Source organism: Pituophis catenifer, unplaced genomic scaffold (assembly GCF_029215685.1).
Source record: "Pituophis catenifer annectens isolate HBS135680 unplaced genomic scaffold, rPitCat1.0.hap2 SCAF_1, whole genome shotgun sequence".
Classification (NCBI taxonomy): Eukaryota; Metazoa; Chordata; class Lepidosauria; order Squamata; family Colubridae; genus Pituophis; species Pituophis catenifer.
Window position 1 is genome coordinate 227,895,273 of NW_027256881.1, and position 20,186 is coordinate 227,915,458.

The 20,186-nt window shown below is 37.2% G+C and overlaps 1 protein-coding gene across 1 annotated transcript in view; it reads left to right on the top strand.

Moving 5' to 3' along the window:
- Nucleotides 1-17,327, top strand: part of CNTNAP5 (contactin associated protein family member 5) — a 424,307-nt gene extending 406,980 nt beyond the window's left edge. Inside the window, exons 22-24 of the mRNA XM_070957105.1 lie at nt 6,746-6,964; nt 15,419-15,490; nt 17,131-17,327. Of these exons, the coding sequence (XP_070813206.1) occupies nt 6,746-6,964; nt 15,419-15,490; nt 17,131-17,327 (488 nt within the window). The remainder of the gene's footprint in view (nt 1-6,745; nt 6,965-15,418; nt 15,491-17,130) is intronic.
- Nucleotides 17,328-20,186: the final 2,859 nt, after the last annotated feature.

Here is a 20,186-nt window from a genome sequence, read left to right on the forward strand (position 1 = left end):
GGAGTTATCAAATTGAAATAACAATATGAAAGTAAATCTTGTTATTATAATATTAATTTCTATTGGGGGGAGTACTGCCATTCATTCCAGATGACTAGTTTTTCCATTGCCTAGTTCCTCTGATTTCACTATTAAAGTGAAATAAGGTTCACTTCACTAGGCTGGCAATTTCTGGATCTGTAAGGATGGTACAAGTAAGGAAGTCTCTTTGTTGGAGGACATGGGTGGAAATATGCAATATAGAACTTAGGCCAATTAAAAGGAGTGATTGTTATTGAAAATCAAATACAATTTTCTGAAAAATATAGAGCGGAAACATCTTTGATGCAGGTAAAGCAATGGCAACCCAAAGCATTTCTGAACCCCCTCCCAAAATACTAGAGAATTTGACAAGCTCTTTGCAAAATAATGACTTCAATAGAAATTTTTAAATGCTTATTAGAATACCCCAAATTGGATGTTCATGAGCATGAAGAACCATGATGTAAAAAAAAAGAGAAAAGAAATGTCCAGAGATACCAAAATGTCAATTTTGGTATCTCTGTGTCACATTCTTATAGACCATTGTTAGATTCAAAATGATGGGAAAGATAATTATTAAAAAAAAATAATTAGAAGACAGAATATTATTGACAGGCTCATCTAATTGACAGGGATGTGACAAAAAACAACAACAATGGTTTATATGATGTCTTTCATACTAATTTCCTTTTAAACAAAAACTATTTCACATGTTAACTTTTAAAAGACGTGTTGTCTTTTGTAGATGCTAGTGGCCTTCTGAATTATGTACCAGTGGTTTGGAAACTAATTGTAGGACATTGAAAATGGATATTGCAAATTTTCACATAGTTGATAACAAAAATCAACCCTACAAGGTGGAAGATACCCAATCACCATCAGTTACAAATTGTCTGAAGATCCATTTCCATATTCAAGCAAGCATTTTACTACTGAGTAATTTAAAGATTGCCAGAAAACTGGCATTTATGTGCTTGTTTTTGAGCCTGCAGCATTCACAGAGAATCACTAACCATGAACACATAAGACCTCATAGTTAACCCATGCTCATATATTGATGAGATGAGTACATCCAGAACATATTCCCATGGTTTTACATTAAAAAAATAAAACTCCTGCAGCTAGTTATTGAACTATTTCCAATAATAGACCTTTAACCCTTGCTTCAGCCAAGACGTAACGAATTTGGGTCAGGGCCACCAGACATGCCCTCCAATAACTACACAGATTGATTTTCAAAATGATAGTATATGTGCAGTAATACAGTTGCTTTGAAAACAGAGAGTATTCAGGTCTTACCACAATATAGTAAAGTGCCTTATAAGAACATAATATGATTGTCAGGGAGTTCATCTTGACCATGGAGTTTCCATTGAAGTAAAATTACTAAAATGGATTGCAGATATTCAACTCTGTATCTGTAGGTTCAGTTTCAGAAAGTTGCATCAGAGGATTTTACAAGATTTCATTTTAATTGTGGAATCCTACAAATTTCCCTATTATTTATTCTGTTCTTTAACATCTATATCAAACTGCTAGAAGCAAAGATTTTGGAGTGAAATATTAATATTGATGTCTCATTTATCAGGTAAAGCAGTGGAGGTCTTAAAACTTCTCCTGCGTCAAAAATGGGTTGAATATGTGCCAGTAACCTGACATTGAATCATAACAAAATGAAGGCACTTTTCTCATCCAAGAAAATTGTGTATATCTCATTTTTGAATCGACATACTGTACTCCAAAAGTGGCCTGAATGGCTTTTTAAAAATTGATAAATTACAATTCATTTGATTAGCTCTGGATAGGAAAGCCTGGTTATCCATGCCCTGATTGCCTTAAAATTGTATTATACATCTGGCTTTTGTAGAAGTTCTTTCAAAACTTTAGCTCTGTGGTTGGGCTTTTTTTTTTTCTTCCTTCTTCATAGTGGGAGTATATTCCATCAATTCTGAATGAACTTCAGGTTATCAGTTCACTTCTGAGCCTAACTTAGGATGTTGATCTTACTCCTCCATGCATTCAGCATGTATATCTGCAGAAAGGAAGCCTTCTTTTATATATCCCAAAGGTGCTTTTTCAAGAGGCAACTGGACTTCCCAGTTTTTGCTTCTCATCCAAGAATGAGAACGAGAAGCCAAACGTCTTCAAAGAAAAACCAGAAAGTCCAGTTGCCTCTTGAAAAAGCACCTTTGGGACAACCATGTCCTGGATAACTGAGAATCTCCATAGGGATTCTTTTATATAGTTGTACATACAATGGCTTCCTTACAAGCCAGGACATTTCATTTTTAGGACTATGACTCATTTAGGAACTAACAATTATATACACGGTGGTTTTTCTGCTTAAAGACATCTATACTAATGCATAGATGTCTCCATAAAATTGATCTTATGTGAGTCACACATCATTGAAGATGCTGCTTTTCTGTGTTCACATAGCAAAGGCTCGAAATAATATAACTCCTAAATAGGATTGGAATTCCTGAAAGTTTTAATATTGTGGCATAACACCAAATCAGATTTACACTACTTTTCAGTTTAAATATATTTAGAGTTAATTTGAATATGGAAAATGAGAAATGCTACAAATCTCTCTCTCTCTCTCTCTCTCTCTCTCTCTCTCTCTCTCTCTCTCTCTCTCTCTCTCTGTGTGTGTGTGTGTGTGTGTGTGTGTGTGTGTGTGTGTTACTATGATTGTGATAAATATAGTCTGCCTGTCCACCCTGGAAGAGATATTCTATGTCACACACAGATATTCAGTTGTGCAGGATATGGTTGAAATATATGGACTGACTGGGGAAAGCACAGGCTTATCATTGTTCCCCATAGTCACTGATAGGTTTCCATGAATCTGAGGGAAGTCTGAATAAATGAGGCAGGATAACTTTTATTTCAAAAAAAAATAAGTGTTTCTGAAGAAATGGGCAAAATGTCAACAGGAATTTATACTATTATTCCTGCCTCATTTATTCAGACTTCCCCCAGATTCATGGAAACCTATCAGTGTCATGCTAAGATTCCTATTGTCTCAGGTTCTTATTTCTCTGTACAAATTAAGGAACAGTATGTAAAAACCATCCAGTATGAATTATAGGCCACATTGTAGAATGTTTTCTAATCTTTAACACTTTGATGTTTCTCCAGCATCTTTTCAGAGATTCCTGTAAAGAGCAATTAAATTCTAGCAAATGAGTGCAGTCCTATGGTCATTCCAGAGCACTCCGGGTTTTTTAGGATGTTGTTTTGTTTTGTGACTGAATTTGTATTTGTCTGAACATCATGTAAGCAGGATACCAATTTATCTTTTTCAAGGTTGAATGTAACCATTTCAATAACATTTAAATGGGGAGGGGATTCCTTTAATAAAGATTTTTTTCCCGTTAATTTTCCCAAAGGAAAAAGAAGGTCTGCATCTCCAAGCTGTTTGCTTCTATACCACAGAGCCCAGAGACAGCACTGTTTTGTTTTGTTTTGTTTTGTTTTGTTTTGTTTTGTTTTGTTTTGTTTTGTTTGTTTTTTGTATTTTTATCTTTTAGTTAAGCAAAAGGCAAATTGGGTATGAGAATCTTACCTTGCATACATGCTAGAGTTAGGTGAGGTCAGTTTTTTGAAAGATACGTGGTGGGAGCAGGAGCTATCAAACCATTAAGTCCAAGCAGCAGGTGGAATTTAGATTTTTTTTAAAAAAAATATCTATTTATTTGAATAATAAATATGGCTTCCCCTCTCACAGCAGTGACTCTGGGCAGGATACAAAAATTAAAACTCAATAATTAAAAGCAACTAATGGGGCCCTAGATAAATGACACCTTACCATCGTAAAAATCACATCAATAATAGAATACGCCTAAACTCCTGGTCCAAAGATCAATAAGGATTGCTGAAGGAATACAGTTCCACAAGGCTGCCATTGAGAAAACACGAGTCCAGTCTGATGACATTGTTTAATAGAGGAAACAGGCTAAATCTTGTATGTCAAGCAGAAGCAGTGGGCTAAAGGTGGACACATAAATAACCTGGCTCTATGTCATACGAAGACCTAGACAGCTTCTCCACTTTGTTCTGCACTTCTGCCTCCAAGCTTTCACCTTGCACGCCTCAGCAAGTGGTGGAATAAATGGACATAAAATGACAGCTTGCAATCAATACATTTATTTAAAGTTTCTTTTTTAATTAATTCATTTATTTCAATTTATAAGCTTCTAAACTCCAATGTTTTTTATGTTTTCTGAGTGGTGCACAGGCACAGATACATAACTTGAGCAGGTAGATAGACAATTATTTTTCTAGACCATTCCCTCCCCTTAATTTTTTTTCGACAGAGAAATAAAGATTTGCACAAAGAAAAGTTACTTTTGTTTCTAGCTTCTCAGTCAACTGGATAGCTAGAGATAGGAAGAGAGCTCTCCTATCTGCTGTCGAAGAATGAAAAGATTTCTCTGCTGGCAAGGCAGACACTACGATCAAAATTTATTTTAAAGTGTGTACATCAAATACAATCAAACTTTTAGTTCCATCTGTAAGCATACATAGAAGCCAATATTGCTGAGCTGACAAAGAGTTTCCATCAAAATATATGAGAAACTTCAACCGCGTTAATCCGATTGTTGAGGGAAAAAAATATTTTCCTCATAAATTCTTTTATATAACCTTTATAATATTCTTTCTGTAAAGAGTCATTTTAGCCAGCTGCCTTTATTATGCAAAATCTTCTCTGCTCATAGAGGGGGCCCCAATTCTTTTTCTGTAAAACACAAACACGGCCTGAAAAGTAAGCAAGCTAGCTACTTGGTTCATTTCTAGACAGGAATATAAAGGCTATGGTAGATATCATGTTTGTTTCAGGTAAAGTTGCACAGATCTTGTCAGGTCACTGGCAAGATATAAAAGGGTATCTGATAAAATTGTCCTTGTGTGAACTTCACAATTGTGATAATGTTGACTTCGAAACACTGAGCACACTGGCAATCTGAACATGTGATTAATTCTCCGCATAGTGTCATAACCCTGGCCTGACTAATGATGCAAGGAAGAAGGAAAGAGAGTTCCATAGGTTATAAATGGAGAAGTCATTTTCCATGTTCTTAACACTCCATCTGATGTGGGAGGTAGTTTTGACCTTTGGGCCAAGGAAGCATATAGGACAGTTCTCCCTGGTTGTTTTTACAGCATTTCAAATAAATCCTACGCTATAATACAGGTATGTGTGTGGGAGAGAGAGAGAGAGAGAGGGAGAAAGGGAGAGACAATTACAGATTACGACATATTAGCTTAATAAGTAGCACAACATAAAGTCGATACTTGGGCACTTGAAAGTGCCATATATTATTTGTCTGTATCCCAGACAGTGTATTCTTTGTGGGCTTCCAACATTTCAGTCCCCAACAACGATATAGCTTGATTTCCAAAGCACAACAAAGTCAGCAAGTTTATCTATGGATAATAAGAACTGGATACAAATATTGAACGCTTCTCTAAATCATGATCCTCATTTCCTACAACTAGGTATAATTTTAAAAATACCAGTTTTATTATACCTACACTTGACATCTAGGAGGTGAGACCTTTCCCACTTCATTAGTGGTATTATTTTATAGCACCATGATTCTAGAGCTGCTGAACTTGAATTATATAAACCCACAGGATATGACCCACAGGAAACTTATTGTTAAAAACCAAAATTGTGAAATAAATGATCAGTACCTTTAGAGTGATAATTGTCTTGTCTTGCCAAAGGTTTATAAAACTGCGGAACAACAGATTTATTTTGAAAATTGTGCAGTGTGTTTTGAGTGTGTTTGCTGCATGATTTATAAACCATATTGTATTTTCCAATGATTTTAATAGAAAAGTGAGTTTCCTTCCCCTTTTCTTTATATCTCAAACTGCTCAGACAGGCATGATTGCTGAACCAGGAGCATAGCTATGAATGGCCTGGATGGATAGCATTTAGACTTGTATATTGCTTCACGGTGCTTTACAGCCCTCTCTAAGTGGTTTTAGAGAGTCAGCATTTATTGCCTCCAACAATCTGGGTCCTCACTTTACTGACCTCGGAAGGATGGAAGGCTGAGTCAACCTTGAAGGCAGAGTCAGAATCGAGCTCCTGGCAGTTGGCAGAATTATCCTGAAATACTGCATTTAACATCACCACCATGTGATGTTAAAGTCATAAATAAATTTTGCCAAGGGCAAAATTATCATAACCATAATGTCTTTAGTTCAAAGTTAAGAAACACCAAGGAAAACAATATCTAGAATTCACGATACTTGATAATGTGTTTAGTGGGGGTCCTCTTCTAAGTGTTTCCCCCCTCAACACATTACATCACATATGTCTCAATAGCAGTGTTTTAAAACATATTATTTGTATTATATGCAGATTATCTCTGTTATGGTTGCAGCACCTCAAACCTACTAAGCAAATCATTTCACAGACTTGGACTAAGCATGTTCCCTAAACCGTAGACCTAAATCTAGCTTGCTTTCTGTTGGAATTCATTAAAATGACTCTTGGATCATACAGGTAGGTGGGAACAAATAGGCAAATAATAATATAGCAAGTTTCCAACCATGGATTGAAGATTGCATTACATGAATTTGTCAAAAATAATTAAATGAATACTGTAGTTAAATAGGTGGGAATTAATGTCAGCTGTCCTTTAATGCCCATATGGAATTGCAGTATAAATGAAGAAGCTCCTATTTGCTTCGTGTTTTACAGATAGTCAGGACCTGGATCTGGAAATCTCCAAGGCAAACTCCTTTGGATTCATTGGATGCATGTCATCTGTGCAGTATAACCATATTGCTCCATTGAAAGCTGCCTTAAGACATCCCAACCTAGCACCAGTGACAGTCCTGGGTTCGTTGTCTGAATCAAACTGCAGGTCATTGGTTGAAGTAGATGCAAATACAGCAACCTCAATTTACTCTTCCTCAGGTATGTTCAGCACATTTTACAGGTAACTAGTTTAGTAATGTTTCTTATTTGTTGCTTAAGTAGTTAGATGATGTAAATACAGTACATATATAAATGGAACATGTTTTTTTATTTTTATAGATTTATAAGTTGTTGTATTCAAGAGCTTCTAGGCAATATGCAAATAAGGTACAATATGGTATCTTAATTATGTTGACGTCATCATCCTATTCACCTCCCTGTTTCTATAAATAGAGGAGAGATGACCTGGTATCCTATTTTCTATATTTGTGATGTGATGTAAAAAAAAAAAAAGTAAAGAAGGGATAAGCAATTAGCCATGCTGATTACCCACAGCATTGTTTCCAATGTGTCTGGAAAGTTCTGTGCCTCTTGATATATAAATATTGGAAATGTAGACTTGGTACTAAGTGAACAGTCCTTTTAGCTCTTGTCTATTGTTCATCTCTGTCTCTCTTTCTCCCTCTCTCTCTCTCTCTTTTTGTCCTATTTTTGGCAATTAATAATTTTGAACTCTATTGATATTTAGCTAAATGATATCAAGCCATATTTTTGCTAGCTGGCCCGAGTGCTGGACACAATTGCTGTGATCTTGATAGAGGGATTGAGTGGCACTGTGCTGTATGCAAAGTAAACTGGATATTACTCATAGTATTTTTTTTACAATGTATATAATACAATAACCACACAAAATAACAACATTAATAATATGCCATACCAACATCTTGCCTACAAGAGCCTTGGTAGTACAGTGGTCTAAAGCACCCTGTTATTAAAACCAGCTGCCTGCAATTACTGCAGGTTCGAATTTCGCCAGGCTCAAGGTTGACTCAGCCTTCCATCCTTTCTAAGGTAGGTAAATTGAGGACCCAGTTGTGGGGGCAATAAGCTGACTTTGTATAAATATACAAAAAGGATGAAGGCTATTGCTTAGCGCATTGTAAGCCACCCTGAGTCTCTGGAGAAGGGCAGCATATAAATCAAATTAAAAAAAAATATTACCATTGGCCTTGATCTTATTTGTGGAGGTTTTTTTAAAATCTTATTTGTACCATAGTTCTCTCTTTGCTAATATAAACAGGCCATGAAATCTGTACTTTTGACTTGGTAAGGCTACATGAATAGAGTTTAAACACCAGAGGTTGACATCGCACAAAGGATATTTGCTTAGTAAATTGTAGTTTCATCAGGGTTTAGTTGTGGAAAGCAAAAAAGATATTTTTGATGAGCAAGTGGAAGAATTATTAAACACATTTAATTGAATTCCCAGATTATTTAAAATCAGGTTTATTTTTCAAAAATCTGCTTAAGAATGAATGGCGTTCCATGGAAGTATAGAAAAGTGGGAGTTAATAAGTAAGGGTTTCGTTTGCCTACAACAGTGGTCCCCAGCCTTTCCAGCTTTGTAGACCAGTGGGAGGAAGGGAATGGTTCTGCGTGAGCAGTAGGCAAGTACACACATATGCAGTTCCATTTGCACAAGCTTGCGCAAGTGGAGTTACATATACATGTTCTCCTGCTGCTTCCAGGGCCCAATTCTGAATGGGTCGTAGTTTGGTACTGAGCCAAGGCCCAGGGATTGGGGACCCCTGGCCAGTGGTGAAATCCAAATTTTTTTTACTTGGTGGGAGTGGCAGGGGAAGGATACTGCAAAATCTCCATTCCCTCCCCACTCCAGGGGATCGATAGTGCAAAAACTCCATTCCCACCCCACTCTGGGGCCAGCCAGAGGTGGTATTTGCTGGTTCTCCGAACTACTTAAAATTTCCTCTACCGGTTCTCCAGAACCTGTCAGAACCTGCCCCTGGGCTATAAGAAACTGATCCCTACAAACCTGTCTCGGGTCTGTATCTCATCATCTGAGGGGTTCTGACTAGTAATTTAGAAAGAGAGATTTTTAATATATTTTTTTAAATAATCACTTGGTATAATGAATTTGTTGCTTGAACTTTATCACCTCAGATAATCAGGAAATGCGTAGGCTGGCAGAAGCTGTTGTTTTATGTTTGTCTCTTATCTTCTCTGGGTTTAAGGAGAGACACATTATACCCTGATGATGATCCAAGCAATTCATTTCCCACTTGTGATAATTAAATGCTCCCTTGGGCATCTTAAGTGTTTTGTATGTTGGAAAGGAGAGCACGTTGTAAAGCTAGGGTTAGTATTACCATAAGTTGGAAGTGCACATACATACACATATAGTACACAAAAACATACCCATGTGGCTTTCAGATCATTTTTCCCCAAAGGATATTGATTTCCCAGGCATGGAGTAGTGTCGCTGTGGCAGTCTATCATATTTTTGTCTTTGACTGTTTTTGTCCACATTGCCTCACCTTGTTTTATGTTTTGAACATTTTATTTTATTTTATTTTATTTTATTTTATTTTATTTTATTTTATTTTATTTTATTTATTTTATTTATTTTATTTTATTTTATTTTATTTTATTTTATTTTATTTTATTTATCTTATTTATCTTATCTTACCTTTTTTATCTTATCTTATAATTTTATTTTAAGCTGTTCTAAGTCTTTTGGAGTGAAAGTGAGTGGCCATAATACATTAAAATGAAATATAGTTTAGTATAAAGGTAAAGGTTCCCCTCCTACATATATGCTAGTCATTCCTGACTCTATGGGGCAGTGCTCATCTCCGTTTCAAAACCAGAAGAGCCAGCGCTGTCCAAAGATAGCTCCGTGGTCATGTGGCTGGCAATGGCTAAATGCCAAAGGTGCACAGAACACTGTTACCTTCCCACCAAAGATGGTCCCTATTTTTCTACTTGCATTTTTTACGTGCTTTCGAACTGCTAGGTTGGCAGAAGCTGGGACAAGTAATGGGAGCTCACCCCATTATGCGGTGGGATTCGAACCACTGAACTGCCGACCTTTTGATCGACAAGCTCAGCATCTTAGCCACTGAGCCACCACATCCCTTTTATAGTTTAGTATAAATTATACTAAAATTCATTTTCATATAAAAGAATAATATGTTCATGTCTCATCCCAAAAATGCATTCAATATTATAAAACCTACTTCAGTTTAAAGAAGAATATATTATATATCCCAACGAACTCTTGTTGCTTTCAATAAACTGGAAGGGTATGTCCTGAAATGATTTTGTTTTTCTTTCCTACTTAATTACAATTCAGCATTATTGCCTTGTTCCTTTTGTTCTAAAACTGTCTGGATTTCTTCCAAATCACCATTTCATTCCATTCACTATGTCTGAGATATTATGAAGAAAGCACTAGAATCTGTTAACAAAAAATAGAAACAAATTATTATAAGCTCTTCGTGTTGAATGAGTTCCAGTTTATATGTGCTTTCTCTCTCTTCTGTAGTCACTAGATTGCCTTGTCATAGCTGTTAGTGACAGTGAAAGCAATTCTTACTAATGCAGATTGGCAGCATCTTAAGTGGTTTTTCTAGGGATATGTAAAAAGATGTGAGTGTGCTCTTTCTCCGTGCAAATCTATTCTTATTTGTTAATGCTCTAGAATAGATGTGAGCAAGTATTATCAACTGAGGGCCCGTGAAATTTTTAATATAAGCTGTATAAACAAACAAACCTAAAAATAGACTATCTTGACTTTATTTTGTTTTATCTCTGCCTTTCTCTGTCTCTGTCTGCTCTTTTTCTTTGTGTGTATGTGTGTGTGAGAGAGAGGGGAGGGAGAGAGAGGGAGAGAACTATACCAAATATGCTATTTGAAAGCAATTAATTCTCAATATTTTGTGTGGATTTCTTAGTTAACCTTCTTAGCTAACATTAATATGTATTAATTGGGTAAATGCTATTTGTTGCCAAATGTGTATTTAACCAGGTATTTCCTTCTGAATGAACTTTATTAAAAGTCTGGCAAATAAGGTCTATGGTCACTGGATTTGAAAAGCATCATTTTCTTCTGAGGCTCAGAATCTTAGTTTTCATTCTGGGCAAGTTGCAATGAAACTGATAGACTCTCCCTAGAAAAGACTGAAGCAGATGCTAATCCACAAAAAAAGTTACAGTCATGGTTGAGAAGCTTTCCAGATCAATAGAGGCACCATGTGGAAAAATGCCAAAAATTGTGGAGAATCAGCTAAAATTGGATGCTTCAACTTGCACTTTCTGACTGTCCCAAGCCACCTTTGGATGCTCTTGGGGATATTTTGAAATGCATTACCATCATTATTTCTGTGCAAATCACTTGACTAATATGAGACAAGTTCCAGAGTGAAGCACCAAAGATACATGTATAGAAAAGTTAGGGTTTGTTTTCATTTCTTTGCAAAATACAACTAGGGTGGGGGGGTTTTGGTGATTGTTTCTGAGGGGTGGGATGGGGAATCTCTGCAGTGGAAAATATGCACTGGTCAACATTTCTCCATCTCCTGATTCTGCAGAGTGCAGAAGAGACTCAGAGTGGAATTTACTGTCAATGGGTTTTCATCTATCAATCTGAAATGAATTCTATTTACTATTTATGCCTCTGGGTAAAAAGATGCTCAGTCTCTTCATGCATACATCTCATTGCAGATACATAGTTTGCCTTCCATTTCTAATGTTATTTCCTCACTTTAAAAAGAACCATTTTCTAATACAATATATAAAATTTAAATTCACCTCTACATTAAAAAAAAATAATAATTAAAAATAACCAGAAGGTGATAGTTCTTAATTCTAATATTGTTTTATTAATTTAAGAATATATACAGTAATCAGAAGCCTCGGGCTTTTGGATGGCTCCCAGGAACTTTATAAGAATTGCCATCAGCTGTAGTTTCCTATCTGATGGAAAAGGGGAAAAAAGGGAGAACAAACAACTAAAATTTTATTTTATTTAAATTTAACTATAAACATATCAACTCTATTGTTTTATTTAGTTTTAAATAAAATTAAATTTCAGGTTTTATGCAAGCCTGATGCAACAGTATGTTGGCTTGTTCAGATCAAAGATCCTAACTTGCATACTATTAGGTGAGCTTTGGTTGTTCTTGTGACATACTGGTTGAGGTGTTCAAACCATACTTACTGATAGCAGGGAATAATAAATGGGTAATAGGTATAACTAACGGTGGTATCCTACCTCACAAATTCTATAACTTACTAAAAAAATGTGAAAACGTTGATTGATCAAAGCCATGATGGGCAGAAAATGTCAATATCCATCAGGCCAGCTGGAGATCATCAGCTTATAGAAAATTATATCTTGATATATACTATAAGACAGATAATTGATAAAAGGCCACAAAAGGAAGGAAGGACAGATGGACGGACGGACGGAAGGAAGGAAGGAGAAAGGGAGAGAGAGAGAAAGAGAGAGAGAGGGAGAGGGAGATGCTTGCATTATTTCTTTATTGTTTAATAAATGGATGGATATGTTTATAGATACCTGAAGGCTGTACTCACAGTCATTTATACCTTCCTAAAATCCCAATTGGAATAGTTCAATGCGCTCTATATGGGGCTGCTCCGAAGAGTATTCAGAAGCCTCAGCCGGTGCAAAATGCAGAAGTACAGGCAGTTGTGGGTGCCTGTTGTTTAGCACATGGGACACCTCAGTTCTGTGAGCTGCATTGGTTGCCAGTAGGCTTCCAGATACAATTCAAAGTGCTTCTAATTACTTGTAAAGCCCTTCAGGGTCAGACTAGTTACAGGACTGTCTCTCCCTAGTTGTTTCTACCCATCTCACCCAGTTTAGTGGGAAGAGTATACTCCAAGTTTTGTCATCCAGGAAATATTGTTTGGCCGGGCGCAGGAAGAGAGCCTTTTTTGCCATTGAATCCACCCTCTGTAATATCATCCTCCCAGAGATTGGACTCTACCTAACCCTGTGAGCATATTACAAGGCTTCAAAGAACTGGTTCTGTCCTCAAGCCTGGGGTGCTGATGCTGTGGGTGAGCCTATTATTTGATGGTACTAACTGCTATTTATTTTATTTATACTTTTGATTGAAATAATTCAAATTCTGTTGGCTAGAATAAGGTGCTTGAGATGGCCAAGCCTAAATTTCATCAATAAGTTAATAAATGCAATGGATAAATAAACTGTTGCCACTGTATTGGTTTAAGATGCAAAACTGTGGCTAAGAAACCAAATGATTTGTACTGAATCTTGATGTGATGCAATGAGAGTATGGATCTAAAAATTGCATCAAGTTACGACTAAACAGAGAGGAACTAGAGCAAGTAGATGCATTTGTGTCTCTTGGAAGGATGTTTAGCAAAGGTGGCAAAATGGGTGGAGATATTTTAAGATGTACAAATGACAGTGAAAACATATGTTGACAATATGTTGCTATTGTAAAAAATTTATTGAATGAAGTGCAAACAGCTGCTTATAAGAATGGGCTTCTGCTCATTTTTTTATATACAAGTAACAGTTGGATGTGTCAGGAGAAGCATAAGAGTCAGTTAAATGAAGTGGGAATGGGGTATGCAAGAATCACGTGGTTAATGAGATAGGATCAAAGGTACGTGGGCGCTGAAGGAAGTTGACTGAATAAAAATAAATGAGTGGTGAGTACAACAGAAGTACATCAAGCAGTGGTGGGTTTCAAAAAATTTTACTACCAGCTCTGAGGATGTGGCTCAGTGGGAGTGACATGGCTTGGTGGGCGGGGCTTGGTGGGCATGGCAGGGGAAGGATACTGTAAAATCTTCATTCCCACCCCACTCCAGGGGAAGGGTACTGTAAAATCTCTATTCCCTCCCCATTCCAGGGAAAGGTTATTGCAAAATCCCCATTTCCTCCCAATCAGGTGGGACTTGGGAGGCAGAGAATAGATGGGGGTGGGGCCAGTCAGAGGTGATATTTACCGGTTCTCCGAACTACTCAAAATTTCCACTACCGGTTCTCCAGAACTGGTCAGAATCTGCTGAAATCCACCTCTGACATCAAGGTGAGTTAGTATATATAGAGAGAATGAAGTTTGGAAATAAGATGCTAGAAGGTGATTGTTTGTGTTGTAATATGTCTACTTGCTTTTAAAAAAATCAAAAATACAAAAAGCAATATTATAGCCAATTGGGGCAGAAGCTCTAATGGGTGTGAAGCAAATTGTTTGTAGAAACAGTGGTGCTCCCAGGTGCTATACTGGCCAAGCTAGGATTTGGAGCTTCTAATGCTGATCTATTGGAATAATTCTGAGTCTATCAAACCTTAGAAGTATTTCTACCTCCAGGAATAGATCTTGGCCTTTGCTACAAATCAGGACTCTTTAGAATTACGAAACAGTAAGCAGATAGTTGGCAATAAAACCTGCACTTTGAGTTGCTGCAAGTTTTACAAATAAAAATTTATCCATGGATGGTTGATGCCTCCACTGGGAGAACTCTAGTCCTTTCCCCTCCTTTGTTTTGTCCAATCAAACTTCCTTGCTTAATAACATTTCTTCCCCAAAACTAAAACTGTCTTTATCCTTTGGAGAAGGAAGCAGCGGAGGCAATTTTGAATGCTGACACATATATAAACAGACAGACTGACACTCCATTAGTGCTGTATTTATATAAAAATAAAACAAGGAAGGAAAATCATACAGTATGTATCTGAAAGGAAGACTATTTTTTTACCAAATTATGTAATTTTAAAGTGATAACATCTTAAAATTCTTTAAAAATGTAATAGTGAAAGCAGATTTGGGATTTTTTAAAACCTTTTCTTTATATGGAAGGCATCTTAAATTCAGGATCCTCTTTCTTTTGAGATAAAATGACCTAAGCGTTGGCTCTTGAAGTGTTACCAGAGCTTAAAAAAAAGGAGCAAATTGTAGATGAGTTTCCTGTCAACAATTTGGGAATAGTAAATAGTGTAAATATTTATTTTAAAAATCACTATATATGTATTAATGTGGCCCTCAAAAAAAAAACCCTTTCAAACGTTGTTCTCAAATTGTAATGTTCAATGAAATGTGGTAAAATTAGTACATATGTGGCTGAAGAGTAATTGTATTAATTTTCTGTCAAGGTCAGAGTCAATGAAATGAAACAATATTTATTTTATTATCTTGGCTGCATCCACAAGTTTCTGGAGGATGGCCTCTGGGATATCTCTCAAAGGTCAAGTATGAGTCTCAGAAAAAAAGATCAGCACCAGTAATAAGCATTACAGGGGTGAAATCCAGCAGGTTCTGAAAGGTTCTGGAGAACTGGTAGCAGAAATTTTGAGCAGTTTGGAGATCCAGTAGCAGAAATTTTGAGTAGTTTGGAGAACCAGCAAATACCACCTCTGGCTGGCCCCAGATTGGGGTGGGAATGGAGATTTTTCAATATCCTTCCCCCAGGAGTGGGGTGGGAATGAGATTTTGCAGTATTCTTCCCCTGCCATGCCCACCAAACTACACCCAACAAGCCACACCACGCCCACCAAGCCACACCATGCCCACCAAGCCACACCCACAGAACCGGTAGTAAAAAAATTGGATTTCACCACTGAAACATTACCTTGGTTTTTCTTATGAATTACAGATCCATTTGGGAAGGCTGATGATAAAGAACCACTCAGCAATGCTGTCAGAAGTGATTCAGCCTTCATTGGAGGTAAGTTGAACAAATCATGTTTTTGCAATCAAGAGCCATGGTGGCACAGTGGTTAGAATGCAGTATTGCAGACTAATTCTGATGTCTGCCAGCAGTTCGATCCTGATTGGTTCAAGATTGACTCAGCCTTCCATTCTTCCGGGGTCAGTAAAATGAGGACCCAGATTGTTGGAGGCAATTTGCTGACTCTGTAAACCACTTAGAGAGGGCTGTAAAGCACTATGAAGCAATATATAAGTCTAAGTGCTATTGCTATTCCAATTCAGCTTGCAGAGTTGGGTGATATGCCTTAGTGATTCTTCAACACTCATTTTCTTTTAGTGGGTATAACTGCTAAAAGAACTTTTTCTTACCTTTCTCAATTGTCCAATATTTCTTATTTGAAATTGTATGTAGGCAGAGTAGAGGAAGAATAATATTTGTGAGTTTTTATAGGGATTTTTTTCCTTTTGTTTGTTGCTATTTTAATTCTGCTGGAAGCTATGGAATATGCAATTACATGTGCTAGTCCCAGTGATTTCTTTATCCATCCACAATTTATCTTTAGCAGCACCAGAATCATGAGCACGGAAAAGCAAAACACTATTGGCAGGAGCTGTCCTTTTTATCTTAGCTTGCTTTTCCTGAGATGGATTGGAACTCAGAACCATTAAGAAGAACATTTATTTGAAAACTGATTGTAACTAATCGCCAGCTAATGTAGTTGCCTTGTAATGGTATCTATCACTACTGTGTCCAGAGACTTAGAAAATATTTTAGTTCAGTTTTGTGTTCTACAGCATAGTTCCAAAAAGCATTTTGAAAGATGAGCAGTTTTCTGAGTTTATTTGGGGTCACTCCTCTTTGTCTCATTGCACAATTCAGTGAAGTATTTTCAAACTTTATGACCCATTGGACTTCACAGTTAGGTAACGTGAATTAGAGTACCAAAGAGAAAGTAATTGAATTAGTACTATATCCATTAAGGATTGACCATCCCAATCCAATTGAATGAATATCCAGTTTCAGCTAGATTGACTTGAGACCATGAATGTTTTAAATCTCCTCAATAGTAATTATGATAATTGAGAGTTCTTATCAATGCATAACTTCTATTTATAGGCAGATTGGTGCTTAGATGTCATGGAAACTTGGTAACAAAGTATATTCATTTAGGCTTCATTTGGGAGGAGGAGATTGGCTATTCCCAACATCATATGAGCAGATCTCCACAATGGATCTCCTTTCCTTCCCCCTGCATGAGTACCACCCTTACCTCCAGATGTCTCCATCTACTGTAGACCTCAACATCTCAAAGGCATATTTAAGAGCAGTATGAGGGACTCCAGAATAGCTTGCCATTTCCCTAACCAATAGACACTGATGAAATAGCAGTGAAATCTTGCATAATAATAATCTGTGCATAAACAATATTTGCAGAAGTAATTCAACATGAAATATAGTGCAGCCGGGTTTGGCTGGTTCTCTCTTGATCAGGAAGAAGTTGGGGTTAAGTATAACAAACCTGTATGATTATAGACAAAATTCACTTGAGCAGCAACAGTGAACTTCACAACAGAACGAAATCTGTTCTGCTGAATAGGCCATATACCTCATTCTGAACCTCCCCTTATGTTTACATTTTGTCTTTTGCACCTCAGGTGTTATTGCAGTTGTGATCTTCATCATCTTTTGCATTGTGGCCATTATGAGCAGAGTCCTCTATCGGCACAAACAGACTCATCGGAACAGCCAGACGAAGGAAAAAGAGTATCCAGAACACCTTGACCGTTCTTTTAAGACTGAGGTTGACTTACAGAACCCAGTGAGCGAGTGCAAACGAGAATACTTTATCTAAAAGACTCCCTCACTCCTTGTTACACTTTGGCATTTCCATGATGATGATGATGATGATGATGATGATGATGATGATGGTAGTGATGGTGGTGATGGTGTTTTTAATCCATCTGTTACTTTGGAATTTCCCCACTCTTTGGAAAGTACTAATAGACACAGAAGAAATAGGCAGAACTGCACTGTTCTCCATCCAAGGTCACCATAGATAACACCTAACTGCTCAAGCAACCGTGTATTCTAACTAAGTTCGTCATTACATGCATGGTTGACTATTTAGTTTCTGGATTTCTGAGATGTTGCTTTCTGGACCATTTCATGTTGGACCTGAGTGATATATACTAGAGGTAAAGTGTGCAAGCTAATTATATAGCATTACAGCTATTGCAACAAGGTAGTGTGAAAGAACAAGATCAAATTATCTCGCTAAAAAAAATGTATTTAAGATGAGCCAAATCCTTTGTCCTGCAAATTGGCATAATTCTGTTTTGTGTCCGTGGTGCTCTGCTGAATTTGCAAACTAAGGATCTGGAACAGCCTTTTTCATTCATGTTGTTTTTGATCACTTCTTTTCCTTCAAAACTGAAACATTTGTCTAACACAAGGTCAGAGTTTGCAAGACCATATTTCTGAATGGGCAGGCTGGAGAAAGCTGAGACCACTGGGATAAAACTGTCAAGTGTTTGCCCTCCTTGCATAACCCCCTTTAGATTCTGAGTCAATTTGGTTCAAGAATCACCTGGCACTCAAGGTGGGCTTGTGAGACTATGAGAAACAGCTTGGTTTTGTAAGAGGCATCACTCAATCACTCATGTCCTCCAGGATAGAAGAGTTTCCAAGCCTGCAGTAGAGTTGGCCTAAAGATGGAGAAGAGCAGAAACATTTCCACTGGGCTTGAGCACCAGCAATGCCTCTGGCATTCCAAAATAATTTGTAAGTGCTCTTCATCTGAGGGCCACCTGGTTCTTGTCCTTTGAAGGGACGCTTTGTGGTTGGGCCAGAGGACCCCTGTGAGGAGGGCCAAAGAGGCGTGTCATGTACTCAGGGTTTCAGCAAATCCAAAGAGGCTCAAGCGTATCCAATGAATGCTTAACCTCTGCTTTGGCCTCTGAGCATCACCTTTCCCATTGGTTTCTTGAGGAATTGCACTTTCCTCCTCATTGGGCCTTTCTGCTCTCCCTCTTGGGCAAAATCTTCCAAAGGACCTAGAAAGGGGGCTTAAGTAGTGCTCCTCTGTACCACTTTCAATGTAGGTGTGAGTCAGGGGTTATGCAACCTGCCTGCAGGCCCTTCATGAAGCCACATTTAAATAGGGCCTAAGGGACTTCAGGGACACAGAAAACTAGCCCCTCTGTCATTTGTAGCTAAAATCACTCTCCCCTCCATCCCCAAAACATACATGTAAATGTTCACTTTTTTTTTCTTTTCCTATTAATTTTGATCTGGAAGTTTTTGATTTGAAAATTGTCCTCCCTCCCTCCCTCCCTCCCTCCCTTTTATTTTTAATGTAGCATCTGGAATGGAGAGAATTTTTTAAATAAGGTATTCAGTCTAGGGAAACAGTTCCGCCACATTTCTGATAATGTTTATAGCTGAGTAAAATCAACATTTTTTTTCAGAAGTGGTACTTCCTATGATAGAAGCAACCAAAAAATCAGGAGTGGGGGAGCTTTGTGACATTTGCAAAAGTACCAACCTGGCAGTTTTTCCATTTCAACAGAATGATTAATGGGAATGATCACACACAAACAGACACACACACACAGAGAGAGAATTCCCATATTATGTTGTAGCAGTGTTTTGATTAAGTCAGTGCAATTTTGCTATAATGAATGTTGCCACTACTTTCAGCAATGATTGTGGTAGGGATTCTGGCTTGTGGAGGCTATGGATTTCCTGTCCCAATTTAAAGCCTTTGTTATAATGTCTCTATTATAAACCACCCATTTGAAAAAGGAAAAAAAAAAGCATGCACACATACAGACACATCCATTAAAATTTTCCAACAGCCTTCTCCACTTTTATGGAAGAAAACATAGTTCTATGGAAAGGAGGATCCCTTCTTCCCCCACTCCTCCCCCCCCACACACACACACATTATAGGGAAAAGACTATTCAATCAAAAGTCCGTCTCATAAAGTTAGATGCAATCAATAATTTTTACTGGATCATGAAGCAATAGCCGAGGCAGAGGCATTAGCTCCTTCAATTCACAGACACTTTAGCAGCTTTTTAGGTATTAGGACATTGTGTAATCTCTCACATGAATAAATGGCTTAGTGATATTGCTAAGAAATGACACTTGAACTTAATTTGCATGCAAAAGATTGAAGGTGGTGGCACCAAGCACTAGATATGTAAATATAAACAAAAACCCCATGTTTTAAATGCCAAGGCTTCCCCCTGCAAATACGCTATGAAAAAAAATGTGAATTTCCTAAAGAACACATTTTTATCAGAACCATCCTGTCTCTTTTGAATAACATGTAACTTAATTTCCAAGCTGAGATCCACACATTTTAAAATTGCTAAGGTTGAGAAATACTATTCTAGATCAGTATCTAGATTCATTTTAGGTTCATATTTATATCCATTTCATTTTGAATATTCTATCAAGGACTGACTGAGTAACTGACTGACTGACTGACTGACTGACTGACTGACTGACTGACTTTATTTAAAGTTTTATGCCTCCCATCTCCTCTACAAAATGTCTCTGGCTGGTTTATGCTCCCTGATGCCAGAGATTTGCTATTATTTTTCAGCCAAGAATTATCTTTGGCCTGAGAATGAATTAATCCGGGACAAATATTAACTTAAGTTTAATTATACTAACAGTTTTGAGTGAGACTGTTAGTACAAT